Raw genomic sequence first — 17,118 nt, 5'->3', positions numbered from 1 at the left:
CCAGCACCGCAGAATATTTGCTGCACTGGATGACACTGTACTGCAGTGGCTTTTCTCTTCTATTGCTAACCTCACGCTATTTGTTTCTCGGCACTTTTCCTTTTGCAGTCTGCATTCTGTCTTTTGATGCACAATGATAAGGAAAGAATGGCCTTGAATTCATCTCTTTCTGCTGCTGCTCACTTATTTTAAATTACTCTCAATGTAAGATCACATTGCAACACAGGTTTTTCTGTATTAAAGGAAATATTACTTTCAATGTATTTGATAAAAATACTTCAGTACAGCAGAGACTCTTTTCTTTTTTTTTTTCTATTGCATGTCCATTTATATATAGGCTATATGACCTTATTCTGAACCAAACAAAACACTTATTTATGGATACAGGAAAAATTTCCATATGTATTTTTAAATCCAAGTGCTGTTCTGCTTGGAAACATTGTGATTAAGACCTTACATACCTTCCTAGTTCTATTTTCCAAAGGGATAAGCAGGACTAAAAATAAGAATAATTAAAAAAAAGTTTTTTTGTTGATCCTCAAAGTGTGCAAATCAGAAATAGTAATTCTTTTTCATCAAGCAGTATAATTTCTAAGTAGTCACTTTTCTAGGAGGTTTTTGTCTAGCTATCAGGAAAAAAATAAGTTTTTCTAATAGGTTTCTACTCAAATTGTAGTTTTCTCTCCTCCCTCCCCCTCCAGTTTAGGAGCATGTTTTTTTCATCATTCTTTGGATCTGGTATTTATTTTTTGTTTGTTTTCTTCTTTGTTACTGAAATCAGTGACTTCTCTTGATAGAAATTTGTCATAAAAATGGTAACTTGAAATTTTGGCACCACTGGAATCAATGAGAGGCTCATTCATCAACAGTAAATAATAAAGAAGCAAAGCCCTAAAGACGGTGCTAGAACTCTGAAGGGAGGTGACATAACACAGCTCATGCCTAAAAAACTTAACACCCACCTAAAACCAAATGTTTTTGTCTGTTCTGTATGTCAGAAGTAATCATTGGTTTATGATCTATGGCTGGTCATAATCCTGAAGGTTGTTGGTGGTTTTGGGTCAAACTGTACTGAGAAACACAACAATTAAACAATGCAGATAATCAAAATCTGTGTTGGTACGCATGCCCTAGTCATGCTTAGTTTGTTAAGAGGTTGACCATCTTGCTTTCATATGGATGGACAGAAAAAAGAACCAAAGCCAGCAACTGATCATAAGGGAAAGCAGTAATAGAAAACATATGGTAGAGACAAATGAAAAGTTTCACACATTAAATAGAAATTAGTAAAAATGTCCTACCAGTATGAAAAAGTAGTCTCCTTTGTAACTATGAGGATACCAAATATGGCTAATTTCCAGGAGCTCAGGTCTTACACTCCTTTGTGGAGAACTTTCATGGCTTCAGTTCTATACCACCTTTAGTAAAGAATTAGATTTTGCCAGTGTGGTTTGGTGGTTCAACAGCTCCGGAGGCAATGTGGATGTGAATTCACCATGTTTCTCTCCTTCCACTTTGGTCAGTCATTAACACTTGTGCATCTGTCAAACCATAAAGCTACAAACAGACTGCAAAGTCACCCATTTCATTTGCATGGGTATATGAAAAATTCTTTGATGACAGAAACAGTTGAAGGGGGCACAACAAGATGGAAAAGTAGGAAGATTAAATAAGAAATGAAGAGAAACTTAAACTAATAGTAAAGGATTTGATTCATCTTTTTTAATTTGAAATAAGATGTTGCAGCAGTGGCAAGGTTGTCTATCTAGATGCTGATTTTGATCCGTTTGACAGTGGTTTTTTAGGCTTCATTTTATTCTAATAGCCTGATCCACTGCTGTTTGCCTTAGCTTGGTAAATTTCATGCAAACACACTCACTGTATCAATTTTCCTTCCTCACAGAAATTCTGCTCTCTGTTGCTGCCACATAGCTCATAGTGTTTTCACACTCATACTGAGTAAAGTCTATAATCAGGGTCTGGAATCTAGAGTGAGTGGGAATGAATGACAAATGTTGATTGGAGGTCCTCAAACTCCTGTAGAGATCTCAGGTTTAGCTTCCTGCTCCAAGGAAAACCAAGTCAGCCATGTCTAAGCCCAGAAATTCTCCAAATACCTAGAATGCCCCCAGGCAACTCTTGCAGCATCTCTTTACTCTCCTAGTGATCCCCTCTTCTTGATGTCTAACTTGAAGCACCCAAGCTGCAATTTTGTTACCGTTGCTTCTTGTTACTGTCCTTCACTTTTAAGTGTTGGTTCCATCGTGCTTGTAACTGCCCTTCAGGCAGTTGCAGGATGCTACCAGATAATACCTCAGTCTCTCTTCGTTTGACTAAACAAGCCCAAGTCCCTCAGCTTTATTTATTTATTTATTTATTTATTTGTAGTTGATGACCTTTGTTTGCAATATCCAGCCTCATCAGCACTGAGCAGGGACTCACTGCCCTTGATCTGCTGATCATCTACCTTCTAGACTTCTCTCTGCTGCTTCATTCAGCCTGGCATTCTCCAAGTATTTTAAAGCAGGGTTGTTGTTCAGCCCATCAGTTCCCAAGGTTTATGGAGGCACAGTCCGTGGACTCAGGCAGGACGTTGCAAAAAAATAACTTTGGATGCTTTTGTTGCCCCTTTCCATAAGTTTCTTAAAGTTTTTCTTTGGATGACAGATGAACTAAACCTCTTGAAGACTGATTTGCACAGGGAAACTACTGATGAAAAGTACATGGGTCACTGAGCTGTGCTATCACAGCATAAAAAAGGATTCCAATTAATTACTGCTTGTTTTGTTGTTAATGTTACTGTTACATGCAAACAGTATTCAATCCATCAATTGGATTAAATATATTATTTTATTAATATAATCAATTAATTAATATAAATATGAATTATATAAATAAAAATACCCACATTTATAGAAAGGCACTTTTGTACTAGTTGACCCATTACAGGAGCAATGCCACCTCACCAGCCACCAGGAGCTCAGCATGGCAATACCATGGTGACAGAGGGTATCATACTGAAGATGGTGAGCAACTAACACTGATCTACAGAACTGTCACCAACCTAGACCAGCATTCCTATATGAGGCTTCTCTGCACCAGGCATGTAGCAAAAACAGGACCCTCCTCTTCTCTCTGATAAGAAATTAAGGCCCCAAATAGGATCTCTTCTGAGGTTGCAGAACAACTTTCCCAAACTTGACTTGTCAAAGCTTGTGCTTATGTTGGTGCTCACTGGGATAGACACCACAGAGGTCACTCAGTCAGGTATTTCTTCATTTACCTTGCCATGATATTATCACATTATCATAAATCTCTTGCAAATCATACCTCCCTACTGTCAGTTTTAACGAATGCCTGCAAGGACAAAAAGCAATTTCCTTTTTTTTTCCTCCTCAATATACCAGTTGTCATACAGCAGAACAGTTAATTCATTTCTTTATCAGTCATATTAAAGCTTGTCTTTAATAGACCTTAGGTAACAAGAGAAAGCTCTGACTGCTGCTGTATGTGTGCCTGCTGCAAGTTTGCTTAGTGTTTGTGTACTTTTCATCTAGGCAACTGTTGGAGATGTTGAATTGTATCACACCTACCCAGTGCAACTGCCTAAATACCCTGCTTTGTACAAGTTCTTAGTCTCGGTAGTCAATATTTCAACCTACCTTCTCAGTCCCAGCCCATATGTTTTCATATTCCAGACATGAATGCTGGCTACAGTTTCAAAAGCCATGCTAAAGTTGAGGTGTTTTTCATCTACGGATTTTGTCTCACAGAATCACAGAATTGTAGGGGTTGGAAGGGAGCTCTAGAGGTCATCGAGTCCAACCCCCTGCCAAAGCAGCTCCCTAGCCCAGGTTGCACAGGTAGGCGTCCAGGCTGGTTTTGAATGTCTCCATAGAAGGAGACTCCACCACCTCTCTGTGCAGCTGTGCCAGAGCTCAGTCACTGCACTGAGAAGAAGTTCCCATGCACATCTACATACTTGGTCATTTCATCGTGTAGGGTAGTTAAGAGTTGATTATATCCTTGTTAATTGGTGCTTAACTTTCGTTGTTACATTTTTGTCTTTCACATATTTTATGCAGATTCCAAGTGGATGTTCTCCGTGTTACCTCTCAGATCTGACGTCTAGTGGCCTTAAATTCCTTTCAGCATCCTTTTAGGCCTCCATTAAGACAGGCCTTCTTTTCCATCCACGATCCTGTGCTGGTCATTGTGCTTTTGCACAGGTGGCACATTCCCCAGATAGCCTCACAGTCACATTGGTCTGCATTTAAGACTCTGGTGAATCCCATCTGTGTATATGGACCTGAGTAGATTGACTTCCTAACTGTAGTTCCTAATTATCTGCTTAGTTCCCATTCTTGGCTACTCCCCTCCTCGAAATGTGTCAGAGAGATAAGAAGCAGGCTTTGCCTTTAAAGACTCATGCAGCGAGTGCTTCAGCTGTTTCCACACGGACGGTCATTAAGTTGTTTCCTCCGTCCACCAACATCCAGCTCAGAATTTTACAGAACTTCCTTTCCCAATGAGCGTGTTGGTTATCACTGAGCTTTGGTACAGGCTGAGTGAAAACAACTGCAACACTACCACTGCATCCTTTGCTTCCACTCCTTGAGGGGCTGGAGTAAGCTCTTCCTACCTATTGGGAACACACTGCTTTTTGAGGCTGGAAGCCGCAGGACCAAAGCCAACGGGCTCCGGCATCCTCCCTGCACGGAGCCGGTTGCACCTCCCCGGCAGCCCCGCTTTCTCCTCCTCCTTCTTCCTCTTCCTTCACAGCGCAGAGCACAGGGCGAGCCCCTCCCCTTCCCCGCTTGGGGAGCGGCGGTAGCAGCTAACGGTCCTTTGTGCGCTGCGGGCATGTGAGTGGCGGCGGGGCGGGACGGGACGGGACGGGACGAGGTCGCGGGTGCGGGCGCTGCCCCATCCCGCCACCGGGCCGGGAGCTGCGGCGGCAGCCTCGCGTCTCCGTCTCGTGGAGGGGCTGCGGGTGGGCGCTGGGGCAGCGCTCCTCAGGCGGCGTCTCTCTCTGTGTTGGCGCAGGCTGGCCCGGGTCACCGTCCTCCATGGCTGCCTGGGCTGCAGGACGTTCGAGCTGCCGCCCTCCGCGGATGTGGGCGACGTGAAGGCGCGGATCGACGCGGATGCCGGCTTCCCTGCTGCCCGGCAGCGGCTGTGGCACTGCGGGCGAGAGGTGAGAGCGGGGCGGGTGCGGGGGGTCCTGCCTGCTGCCCGCACGGGGCGGAAATTGAGGTGTAGGCACGCAGGAGAGGAGCGGATGAGCGGGTGACCTTGTGCCGTGGAAAAGCATCAAGCGGAGGTCATCGGCTCGGCGCTGCTCGGCCAGCTCCGTCCGTACTGCCTGGAGGTGTCGGTGGGGTGGGATGGAGCTGGGAGGGGAAAGCAGGCTGGGAACTGGACTTCGGTATGGCGCAGGGATGCTCGAAGCATGGAGAACCAGGTGCTAGTAGATGTACTGCTCAGGGAACTCATCTCTTACATGTTTTGAGTTTTGAATTATTATTTTTTTTCGAACTATTTTTTCCATCCTTGATTCTGCACTCTATAAAGGCCTTCCTGTTTTGGGAGGAAGGTATTTTAGAGTATCACCCTCTAAAACCCATCTGTAAGCTGAGATACTAGTACAGCTCTGTCTGACACAGACTTCAATGTTTTGGCAGGAGCAGTCAGTAAGCAGGCTATAGTAGCTGTTCTCAGATACATGCTTCCGGTTAACATTTAAAAATATCCACGTGAACAGGCATTCTGTGTTGCAGTAATCTTGAAAATCCTTCTCAAGGTTTTGAATGCTTGTTTATTTTTTTCTTTATTTTGTTGCTATGTCATTTTTTCCATCACAGCTGTTACCAGGTGTTAAGTAATATCCAATATTTCTTTCACATAGCACCTTATAGAGTCTCAGAATCACTAATGTTGGAAAGACCTTAAGATCATTGAACCCAGCCATCAGCCTGTGGCTGTGACTGCTCTAAACTTTGTCACTCAGTGCAACAGCTATCCTTCTCTTGAAAAACCTCCAGGGACAGTGACTCCACTACCTCCTTGGGCAGACTTTTCCAATAACGAAGCATTAATCTACTAATTAGAACCTGTTAATTTGTCTAGTTACTGCTGGTGTTTTGGGTACAAAAATACAACCAGAGAAAAGCTGGCTATTCTCTCCCTTTCATATTTGCTGATGGGTTACAGCATTGTCTGGATTCTTTTGTATTTTATTGAATCCTGAGTGGTATACCCATTCTAAGTGATTTTTCATCTTGAGATATGCTCAGCTCAAGTACAGCATTTATGTAGGATCATACAATAAGTGTACTGTTGCTGTAAATACTTTATAAAGCTGATGCAATTGAAAATAAATGTGTTTCCAATTAATGTTTTAAAATTATGACTATGTGCTGTGGACTGGAACTTTCTGCTTATTAAATGTATTTTGATTGTAAACATTTCTGTGTGAGCACTAACTTCTTCCTAGTCATTTGTTTTTAGTCACTGAAGGGAGAAAGTAGACCTGAACTTTACTGTAAATTGAGGCAATATAATAATACGACTTTGCATAATAAAATTGTTAGCTTACTATAAGCTGAGACTAATTTCAACTGCTTAGTTTTCAAATTAACTCAATACAACTTCTGATTACACATTTGTTATTTGTTATCCCTTTATGTTTGTGCATCGTGTCATATTTGACTGGGTCTCCCATAGTAGACTGAAACCATATAACAAAACCATGATGCTTTTCCCAATGGCTGCTAAGGATTTTGTTGCTTAGTTTGTCCTCGTTTCTTTGGCATGTTCCCATTGACTCCATTGGTTTGCATCTAGAGGTAAAAGTGAGATGAGATTGTCAAATTTCTCAGGGATTTTTCAGTGACGTACTCATACTCTAAAAATCACCTTGAAATACCCTACCCATATCTACTTTTTGGAGTACATAGATCATGTATTTCTTCTGTATATTTATTTTCTGAGTGGGCATATACCTTAGAACAGTAACTGCACGCTTCCAGAAGTTTGCGGAGCATGTAGCTTCTCAAGTGAAAAAAAAAGAAGGCTTTTTTTTGCACTTAGTAGGCTTCTGCAGACATTTTTCTACTTAATTTATTTACCTCCATTTGTTCTTGTTACTATCAGACCAGTGCATCATCTGAAGAGTACCAATCAGACATTAGGCATAGGAAGCCATCCTAGACAACAGAGACTGAGAGTGCTGCTAAACTGAATACTAGATGCTGGGGAGTATTTGTGTACTTCTAGATAAAACCAGGCTTCACAGCATAAATATGTATGGAATAAAACTAAACTAGATTACACACACTTCCAAGTATTTTGACCAAGATCTGTTTTTCTGTTTCAGTTGTCTGATGATATCAAGATTGTAGATCTTCAAAAGTCTCAACATCAAATTTTTCTAAAGCTTCAGTCAGAAGCATTGAAAGGAGGAGGTATGAAAAATACTTGTCTCTTTTTATGAAGTAGAAGGTACAAATGTTTTCTAATGCAGCCTGGAATTAATAGATATTATTATATTTTAAATGGGAAGCAATGCATTTTTGTATGTTTTAAGTATCCATTACAAGGGAATGAAACGTGGTAATGTATGAAGAAGTTTGGTGTTACAAAAAAGCTGTGTTTCTTAGCTTATATTAACCACAGATTTACTGACTAATGGTTTTCTGGTGACAGGAAAGTAGGGTACTTGTATATTAGCTACAAGTTCGTGTTTTATCTCTAAAGAACCTGTAATGGTTTAAAAACTCCTGTGAAAATGGACTCTAAGTTTCTATGACGTGAAACAATTTTCTTTCTCTTATTTGGTATATGGCATTGATAGATTTCAAGTAAAGAGTTTTTTCCTCTTTCTAACCTTTTTTTTTTTTTGATCATGCAAGTATATGTGGAATACATTATAAGTAGTCCTATGAAATCCTTAATGGAAAGGAAAAACTTGCTGTTTTTTTTGCTTGAATATTTGGCTGTGAGATTTTCTTAAGAACTACTACTGTAAGGATTCCATATCTAGATAAAGCACTTAACTTTTCCGAGCCTTTCACTCTGATGTGAATCAGTCCAAAGTAACTGAAGGCTTCAATACCAGACTTCTGCCTGTGTAAGTTCTGAGGTTTTTTTTTCTTAAATCAAGTGATTCAAGGAAGTCCCTGAATTTGTAACTTCATAGAGGCCATGATAAGTAGGGCTAAGCATGTTGATTGCTAATGTACTCTGAAGACCATTCAAGACACCTCTGTGTTAATTCATCAGTGGTGTCTATCGTGTAATGCATAATACTTTTTTTATAGTTGGAGAATAATCATTTTTACTGGGATATCAAGACGTCTCTACTTCACCTTTCTTCTTAAAGCAGGGTCAGCTCTGAAGCTGAACCAGTTTTTTTAAGACTTGGACGTTGTGTTTGAAAGTTGCTGCATTTGAAATTTCAGTAGTTGTTAATTGGGATATAAATGACTCAAAGCCTTAGCTATCAGGTTTGTTTCACCCAGTTATGAAATGTCATACTAACATTAACACCGACTGCATTTTTTTTTTAGGATGTTATAATATCAGGTCGTAAGTTAATGTAAAACAAAATTTGAAGTAATTTTTTGGTGTTTCTTTTCTTAAACCTGATAGTAAAAGCATAGTAGAATAATAACACAGATTTTTTGTTGTTGTTGTGTCTGTTTTTAGGTCATTTTGGACAAACAACTCCACCACTTGTTGATTTTCTTAAGGATATTTTAAGAAGATACCCAGAAGGAGGACAGATTCTTAAGGTATACAATAAATGGTATTTTTAGAAGAAATCAATGTGCACGACACACTGCTATTAGTTTAATGCTTTCCAGCAAATGTTTATGGAAGATTTGAAGTATTAAAATCTGTCTTCATCAGATTCTAGTACAGTAGATAAATATTTCTGTTTCTGTGAACAAAGCAAAGTGGGTTGTGGTTTTTTTTTGTTGTTTAACGTAGTCTTTGAGCTTGCTTGTCACCAGTGCCATTATAATTAGTAAAAAAGAGATAAAAAACAGATGTGAGTTTAATCATGAAGTGTTTGATTTAATTGTGAATGAGCTGTCTAAAATGTTTAGTTTGCTCGCTATTATATTTATTTCTGCTGTAAACTATTAAAAAGTACATAAAAAGTTTATGCAGTTCTGTGGGACTTATCTCAGTGTAAGACTGGGATAAGCCTGAGAATCTAATATAAAATATTGCTTTGGAATTTCATGTTAAATAAATATGCTTTTCCCCAATGAGCTACAATGGTATCACAGTCTCGAAGTAAGATTAAGTACACTTACAAGAGACATCTTTGAGTGACTTTTGGGAGACTGTTTTGGAGCAGCAAAAATAATGAACTCATTGGTTTTGTATGGGCATAAAAATATTTTTATTCTGTAAATAGGTTATTAATGAATGAATATTGGTTTTTCTTCTAAACTGAAGTTAGCATCATTATATTGCTTTATAATTTGTCTAGGAGATTTAAGTATGCTGGCACTAGGGCGCATTAAGTTGCAGTGCTCTGTGTTTGAATGCTGAATATTACATGGGCAAACCACAGGTTAAAAATCATAGCAGTGACCTAAGAGAGAGATTATTTTCAATTAATAAGATTAATAATTAATAAGATTTCAATTAATAAGATGGGGAACAGGTAGAATGGGCTTTATCTCGCTTAACTCTGGACATCAGCAAGGCATTTGATATTGTCTCGCATGACATCCTTATAACAAAGCTAAGAAGTGTGGGGTAGACGAGTGGACAGTGAAGTGTGTTGAGAACTGGCTGACAGGCAGAGCGCAGAGGATTGTCGTTGGAGGCCTGTAACCAGTGGTGTCCCCCAGGGGTCCGTGCTGCATCGAGTCTTGTTCAACATCTTCATCAATGATCTTGATGAGGGGATAGCGGCCACCCTCAGCAAGTTTGCTGATGATACGAAATTGGGAGGATTGGCTGACACACCTGAAGGCTGTGCTGCCATTCAGCAAGACCTGGACAGGCTGGAAAGCTGAGCAGTCAGAAACGGGATGAAATTTAACAAAAGCAAGTGTAGAGTCTTGCACCTAGGGAAGAATAATTGCATGCACCAGTACAGGCTGGGGGGTGAGCTGCTGGAGAGGAACTCTGTAGAGAGGGACCTGGGTGTCCTGGTGGACAACAGGTTGACCATGAGCCAGCAGTGTGCTCTCGTGGCCAAGAGGGCCAATGGCATTCTGAGATGCATTAAAAAGAGCGTGGCCAGCAGGTCAATGGAGGTGATCCTCCCCCTCTATTCTGCCCTGGTGAGGCCTCATCTGGAGTACTGTGTCCAGTTCTGGGCTCCTCAGTATAAAAAAAGACAGGGATCTCTTGGAAAGTGTCCAGCGCAGGGCCACAAAGCTGGTGAAGGGCCTGGAGGATCTCCCCTATGAAGAAAGGCTAAGTGAACTGGGTCTCTTTAGCTTTGAGAAAAGAAGATTGAGAGGGGACCTGATCCAGGTTTATAAAAAATCTGAGGTGTGGGGGACAAAGTGTCGAGGCCAGACTCTTTTCAGAAATGTGTGGAGACAGGACACGGGGAAATGGACAGAAACTGCAGCACAGGAGGTTCTGCACGAATGTGTGCAAGAACTTCTTTATGGTGAGGGTGACGGAGCACTGGCACAGCTGCACAGGGGGGTTATGGAGTCTCCTCTGGAGATATTCAAGACCCACCTGGATGCCTACCTGTGCGACCTGGTGTAGGGAACCTGCTTTGGCAGAGGGTTGGACTCGATGATCTCTTGAGGTCCCTTCCAACCCCTATGATCTCAAAACACAGATAATGCTAAACAGTTCACACTGATTTCGATAAGTTTAGCAATGGGAAAGATGACTTGGCTAATTTATCGTAGCTTTCCATTCTAACATGTTGAACTGTCAGTTTTACTTTTGAAGGGCATTTCATCTGATAATTTCATATTTGAATAACGTACTTGTCCAGAATATATCATGGCTTGGCTGGTAGGGAATTCATTTCTCTGGTATGTGGGAATTCCAGTTTCTGACTAGATGGGATTTGTTACAGATGTGTTTTTTCTGTACAGAAAACACAATAAAATGAGTGACAGAAGACGACAAACCCTGTTGTCTTGGAAGGTTTGGCAGCTTGCATCATGGATATATTTTTCGATAGTATCCATTCTGTGAACAGACACCTACCATTTTTACTGTGTAAATAATACTGAACACTAGTTGAACCTATAGTGTACATTTGCATCATGAAGGGTTCATAATTTCTTAAAAAGTGAAACTCATTTTCTCATTCTAGCATGAAAAAGGATAGGATAATATCCTTAGAAAGCAGACAGTTAGATCTAATATTATAAATGTTCATCTTTTCATGTTTTTCAGATCAGAGTTAACTGTCTGTTAGGAAGGGCTTAGAACTAGGAATTTTGCTGGTCTGTTGAATTTGATTTCAGTGTTAATATTCTTCAAGTATATTGCTGTTAAAGTCAATTGTGCCACAGAATGAATGCGAGTCCTTGGCTACTTGTTAGTTTCCCTTCTGAGTTCGTGTTTCTAAAGACTTCGGCTGTTTTTCTGCATCTTCTTGCATGATTGTGTTAATTATTTTGGAAAAAATTATTATTATTTAAAATTAAGTACTACACATAGAGATTCTGTTTAAAGCATATGCTCAACTGGGTGTTTTCCTTGCTATCTTGTCTTGATTTTAAATGATGTAGAACTGACGTTAAAAATAAATTATTTTGGTTAATTTGTTATGTACTTTATGGACTGAAAATATTTTTGTGAAGGGGAAAATGAGGACTTATCACTTTAAAACACTATCCTAGAAATCAGTGAGTTTATTACTCATTTATTACTGTTCATTATTGACAACAGTTGGAATGCAACTTGAACATTCATCTTGCTAACTGCTCTTTTATTGCTGTGAATGATTGAAGAAAATTTATATTGTGTGTTATGTTTTGATGTGATGTACTTATGTACATAGCTCTTCAATTCAATGAAGAGACTTCCTTATGCAAAACTTAATTACACATATTGCCATGCACATGGATACTTATGTGGTGCATTTTTGAAGCGCTGACAAACTTAAGATCTGGCAGAAATAGAGCTTTTAATGAAATTCTTAATTATTCTCATGAGTATATGGTAAAGGATACTAGATGGACATATTTTATCAATATAGTTTCTAATTAATAAACTACCTTATTTACATTTCAGTTATTAGATTTTTCCATGGCTCTCACTGCTACTAATGCAGTTTAACAAATAGTCAGTCTTAATATAAACCTCTTTTTACTCAATGGACTTTGACAGGTGACCTCTGTTGATTCATTACTGTAGAGATACTGCTTAGAAATGTTTCGCACCTCATTGCTGTAGGATGTTGACTTAAATTGAATTTAGCTAATGCAAAGAGGAACACGGTGTATTACTTCACAATTTTTTACTTGATATCTGTCTCACAATGTGGTTTTAACAATGAACTTATTATGGTTTTTTTTCCAATCTTCTGCCATCTTGCATTATTTTGAGACTCTGATTTGGGATAATATAGTTGTTAGAGTAACAGTTTAATAGTTTAGTTCTAAACTTTACAAATACTGGTTGCATGTGATATTTGAGCTCTAAATCAAATCATGGTTATAGTATTTGAATGTTCCTTTTATAATGTCTGTTTTCATTCAGGTAAGCTGGATAAAATACTTTTGGTTGAAAGGCATGACAACAATTATACTTGAGGCTATTACAAGTTACTTTCTACTGCTTAAGTTGGAAAGCCGTGGCTATGGTGTGTGTACAATTACAATTACTGCATTACACCTTAACTTGTTTATTTTAATTCTTATTGTCAGGAACTGATTCAAAATGCAGAAGATGCTGGTGCCACCGAGGTTAGGTTTTTATATGATGAAACTCAATATGGAACAGAAACTCTGTGGTCCAAGGACATGGCGCAGTATCAGGGTAAATACACTTTTTACTAATTTTGTCCATTCTTCAGTATGTATGTAGTTCTATGCTTTTTTTCTGAGTGTAGTTGACTACTATAGGGATGTTTCCGTCGCTGCTTCAACCTTGCTAGATCTTTTCTTTAAGTTCTGATGTTGATAATTCTTTTCCAAAGCAAGTTTTTAGTTTTGAAGGCCATGTTGTCTTTTTGCAGGCTGTCAGTTGCAGTTTTCTGAGTGCTTCCAATTATTCTGGTTAAGGAAGTATTCATGTTCTACTTTATTCTTAGTCACTTCTCTGAGAGATATGTGTCTATCTGTAGGTTTATTTCCCTTGGAAATAGTACCATATACATTGATAACTCTTAACTTTTGCTTCTGTTTTTTGCTACTCCTCTGCCTGTACCTTGCTTTCATCGCCAAGAGTAATCTGAGTCATTGCTTCCCCATTAAATTTGTAGACATGTACTTCAAGGAAATGCTTTCTCAGTTTTGTAAATTAATTCTCTAGAAATTTTCAGCAGTGAATAGTTTTCTTCCATCATCTTTTTAACACTTGCCTATTTATTTTAGGGCCAGCATTTTATGCGTACAATGATGCAGTTTTCACTCCTGAGGACTGGCATGGTATACAGGAAATTGCTAGAAGCAGGAAGAAAGACGATCCCCTGAAAGTTGGAAGATTTGGAATTGGCTTTAATTCAGTTTATCATATAACAGGTACATCCAGTATATATTTTCATTTAATCATTTTTTAATTACATATTCATCAAGTATGTAATAACATCTGTACAGTACGTTTTACGTTAGATCTCCAGCTAAGTTTATCTAAAGAGTACAGATGTTTTTCTAAAACCCTACAAAGGTGTCTTTTATTTTTGAAAATTTTGAAAATATTTGCTTCTTCTAATAACATTATTGTGTACTTAGTCCCTTATATGGAAATGAACATTCCTCTGCATCATTATTTTAGTTATGTGCTGCAGTTCACATTATAGAAAGCTATAATATAGGGTGGATTTATAAGCAGAAGCATCTAGTCTAAATTAGTCACTAGACCAAAACTTTATGCAAGGTCTTTATATAAAAAGCAGTGATGTTTATTTCATGCTAAAAAGGGTACACCATAATACAGGAATTTATGTGTTTACAGTTGAGAAAGATTTTCCAAAAAAATCTACACCACGCAAAAAAACCCTGACAAAAATAACTTTACTAACTGGGAAAATTAAGTATGAAAATCCGTAATTCTTTTGGAATGTTTTACTAATGTACAGTTTAAAAAAGTAGATATAAACAGTGCCTGCAGCCTTTGTAGTAGTTACAGTAATAGAGGATAAAGACAAAATTTTTCTGAAATAACATATTGAATGAGTGTTGCCCATGAAGGGGATTAATAAGGCTCAGGGTGTTTTTGCAGTATATTTACCTAGTACAGCCTGCCTAAAATCTTAGTTAAAGTTAATACGTTGAGTGGTTTGATAACTTTGGGATGCTGTGCTTTTATAAATGCCAGCCTTTGAAATCTGCGAAGTATGATTGTAATAGGTTACATTTTTTAGAAAAGTAGATTTTTTATAGTCTTTTAGAAGTCAAAATATACAGTTGAAAACAACTCCACCCTTTCTCTGTTGGCTAAAATCCAGAAGTCTTATGACTACATATTGCAGAATAGGGATGTGGTTGTTGCTTTCTGTCAGTAAATACTGAACTATATGTTATCAGAATTTTATTAGGTTCATCGTTGTTTTAGAATGGAATAAAAGTGTATTTCAAAGTGCTCTTTTAGGATTATTAACATATTTTGGCTTTTATTTATGCAGATGTTCCTAGTATTTTCAGTGGTGACCAAATTGGAATGCTGGATCCCCATCAAACCCTGTTTGGACCTCATGAATCAGGCCAGTGTTGGAATCTCAAAGAAGATAGCAAGGAAATCAGTGAACTTACAGACCAATTTGCACCATTCATTGGTGTGTTTGGCAGCACTAAGGAAACTTTTAAGAATGGAAACTTTCCTGGTACATTTTTTCGCTTCCCACTTCGATTGCAGCCGTCCCAGCTGAGCAGCAATGTCTATGACAAACAGAAAGTTTTGGAACTGTTTGAATCCTTCCGAGCAGATGCTGACACAGTATTGTTGTTCTTAAAGAGTGTTCAGGATGTTTCACTGCATGTTAGAGAGGTGGATGGAACAGAGAAGCTGATTTTTAGAGTGACTGCTAGTGAGAACAAAGCCTTGAAACATGAAAGACCCAATTCTATCAAAATCTTAGGAACAGCCATAAATCAGTATTGTAAGGGAGTTCCAAGCAATAGCATAACGTGTGTGACGTACCATGTAAATATTGCTCTAGAAGATGAGAGTGTTAAGGATGCACAGAAAACATCTTGGTTAGTGTGTAATTGTGTGGGTGGCCGAGGAATGTGTACTGAACTGGACTGCTTAGCAGATGACTTGAAATTTGTTCCTACTATTGGAATAGCCATGCCTTTATCATATAATGAAAAGGATAAAGGAGCTGTAGCAGACTTCTCAGGAAGAGCATTTTGTTTTTTGCCTTTGCCTCCAGGTGAAGAAAGCAAAACTGGTCTGCCAGTTCATGTCAGTGGTTTCTTTGGTCTCACAGACAATAGAAGGAGTATCAAATGGCGAGAGCTGGATCAATGGAGAGATCCGGCAGCTTTGTGGAATGATCTTCTTGTGGTGAATATTGTGCCAAAGGCATATAGCACCCTTATTTTGGAAGCTATCAAACGAATGGAGACTGAGGAGAATTCAGATTTTCCATTGTCAGCTGAAAGAATTTATGGTTTGTGGCCTGATGAGAACAAAATCAGGGTACCCTGGAAACCAATTGTAGTACCTCTCTTTAAAGAGCTGCTTCAGCATACAGTTATTTACTCAGTGAGTAATCAGTGGATGAAAGTGGAACAGGTGTACTTTTCTGAAATGGATGAGAGTTTGGAATACACACAATCTGTTCTCAACTACCTCCAGAATTCAGGGAAGCAGATTGCCAAGGTACCAGCAAATATTGCTAGTGCAGTGCATTTTACTACTTGTACTGTTAAAGCTGTGAAAAAAGTGACTCCTGCAGTTGTACGGCAAGTACTAAGGAAATCTGGACACAGTGGACCTGCTGAAGAAAAGCTTCATCTCCTTCAGTTTGTGCTTTCTGATGGAGTGTACAGTGAACTCATTGGACTGGAGCTTTTGCCACTACAGAATGGAAACTTTATTCCTTTTTCCTCATCTGTGTCAGAGCAGGATATCGTTTACATAACCTCAGAAGATTTTCCCAGGTATAATTAGTATTTTAAAATTTGCTTTATAGTTTAAAAGCTAAAGAGCTTCAGAATGTTATTTGCTTGTCAGGAAATAAGATGATAAACAGCAGCTATAATGTAATGAAATATTGCATAAACATATCTCAATTTTATGGATAAAAGTAAGTGTTTGTATGCATGTGTCTCATTTGAAAAGTTTGAAAGCTACTTAGTTCTATAACTTTGTAAAGAATCATGTAATCTAGGCTTTAACAGAATGCCACAGGATATACATCACATTATAAGGAAGTACATTAAATTATAAGGCTTTATTAAAGTATGAGATAGCTTTAGGCTTTTTTTTTTAACCTGTAGCTGTTCATTCTTGTCTCCCATATGTGATGGAACCACCCCTTCTTTTCCTTGATTTCAGTAATTTTCAGCTCCTTTTGGGTAGGCTGAGGAGGTTTGGGTAGATGAGTAGACAGAGAGGTAGACTGAGAACTGGCTGACTGACAGAGCTCAGGGGGTTGTGATCAGTAGCACATAGTCTAGTTGGAGGCCTGTAGCTAGTAGTGTTCCCCAGGGGTTGGTGCTGGGTCTGGTCTTGTTCAACATCTTTATCAATGACCTGGATAAAGGGATAGAACGCATCTTCAGCAAGTCTATTGATGATACAAAGCTGGGAGGAGCAGCTGACAGACCAGAAGGCTGTGCTGCCTTTCAGGACAACTTGGGCAGGCTGGAGAGTTGGGTGGAGAGGACCCTTATGAGTTTCAACAGGGGCGTGTGTAGAGTTTTACACCTGGGGAGGAATAACTGCATGCATCAGTACAGATTAAGGGCTGGTGTACTAGAAGGGAATTCTATGGAG

At 39.0% G+C, this 17,118-nt stretch overlaps 1 protein-coding gene across 2 annotated transcripts in view; it reads left to right on the top strand.

Annotated features, from left to right (window-relative positions):
* Positions 1–17,118, top strand: part of SACS (sacsin molecular chaperone) — a 56,986-nt gene that overhangs the window by 23,788 nt on the left and 16,080 nt on the right. For both annotated transcript variants that reach the window (XM_065730116.1, XM_065730117.1), the window contains 6 exons: positions 5,047–5,197; positions 7,379–7,466; positions 8,710–8,795; positions 12,879–12,990; positions 13,548–13,694; positions 14,798–16,280. In XM_065730116.1, the coding sequence (XP_065586188.1) occupies positions 5,047–5,197; positions 7,379–7,466; positions 8,710–8,795; positions 12,879–12,990; positions 13,548–13,694; positions 14,798–16,280 (2,067 nt within the window). The remainder of the gene's footprint in view (positions 1–5,046; positions 5,198–7,378; positions 7,467–8,709; positions 8,796–12,878; positions 12,991–13,547; positions 13,695–14,797; positions 16,281–17,118) is intronic.

This window comes from Cyrtonyx montezumae, unplaced genomic scaffold (assembly GCF_038088225.1).
Source record: "Cyrtonyx montezumae isolate F1298 unplaced genomic scaffold, pur_monq_1.0 scaffold_12, whole genome shotgun sequence".
In the NCBI taxonomy this organism is placed as follows: domain Eukaryota; kingdom Metazoa; phylum Chordata; class Aves; order Galliformes; family Odontophoridae; genus Cyrtonyx; species Cyrtonyx montezumae.
The sequence above is the reverse complement of the archived record's forward strand: the minus strand, read 5'-3'. Positions and strand labels throughout refer to the sequence as shown.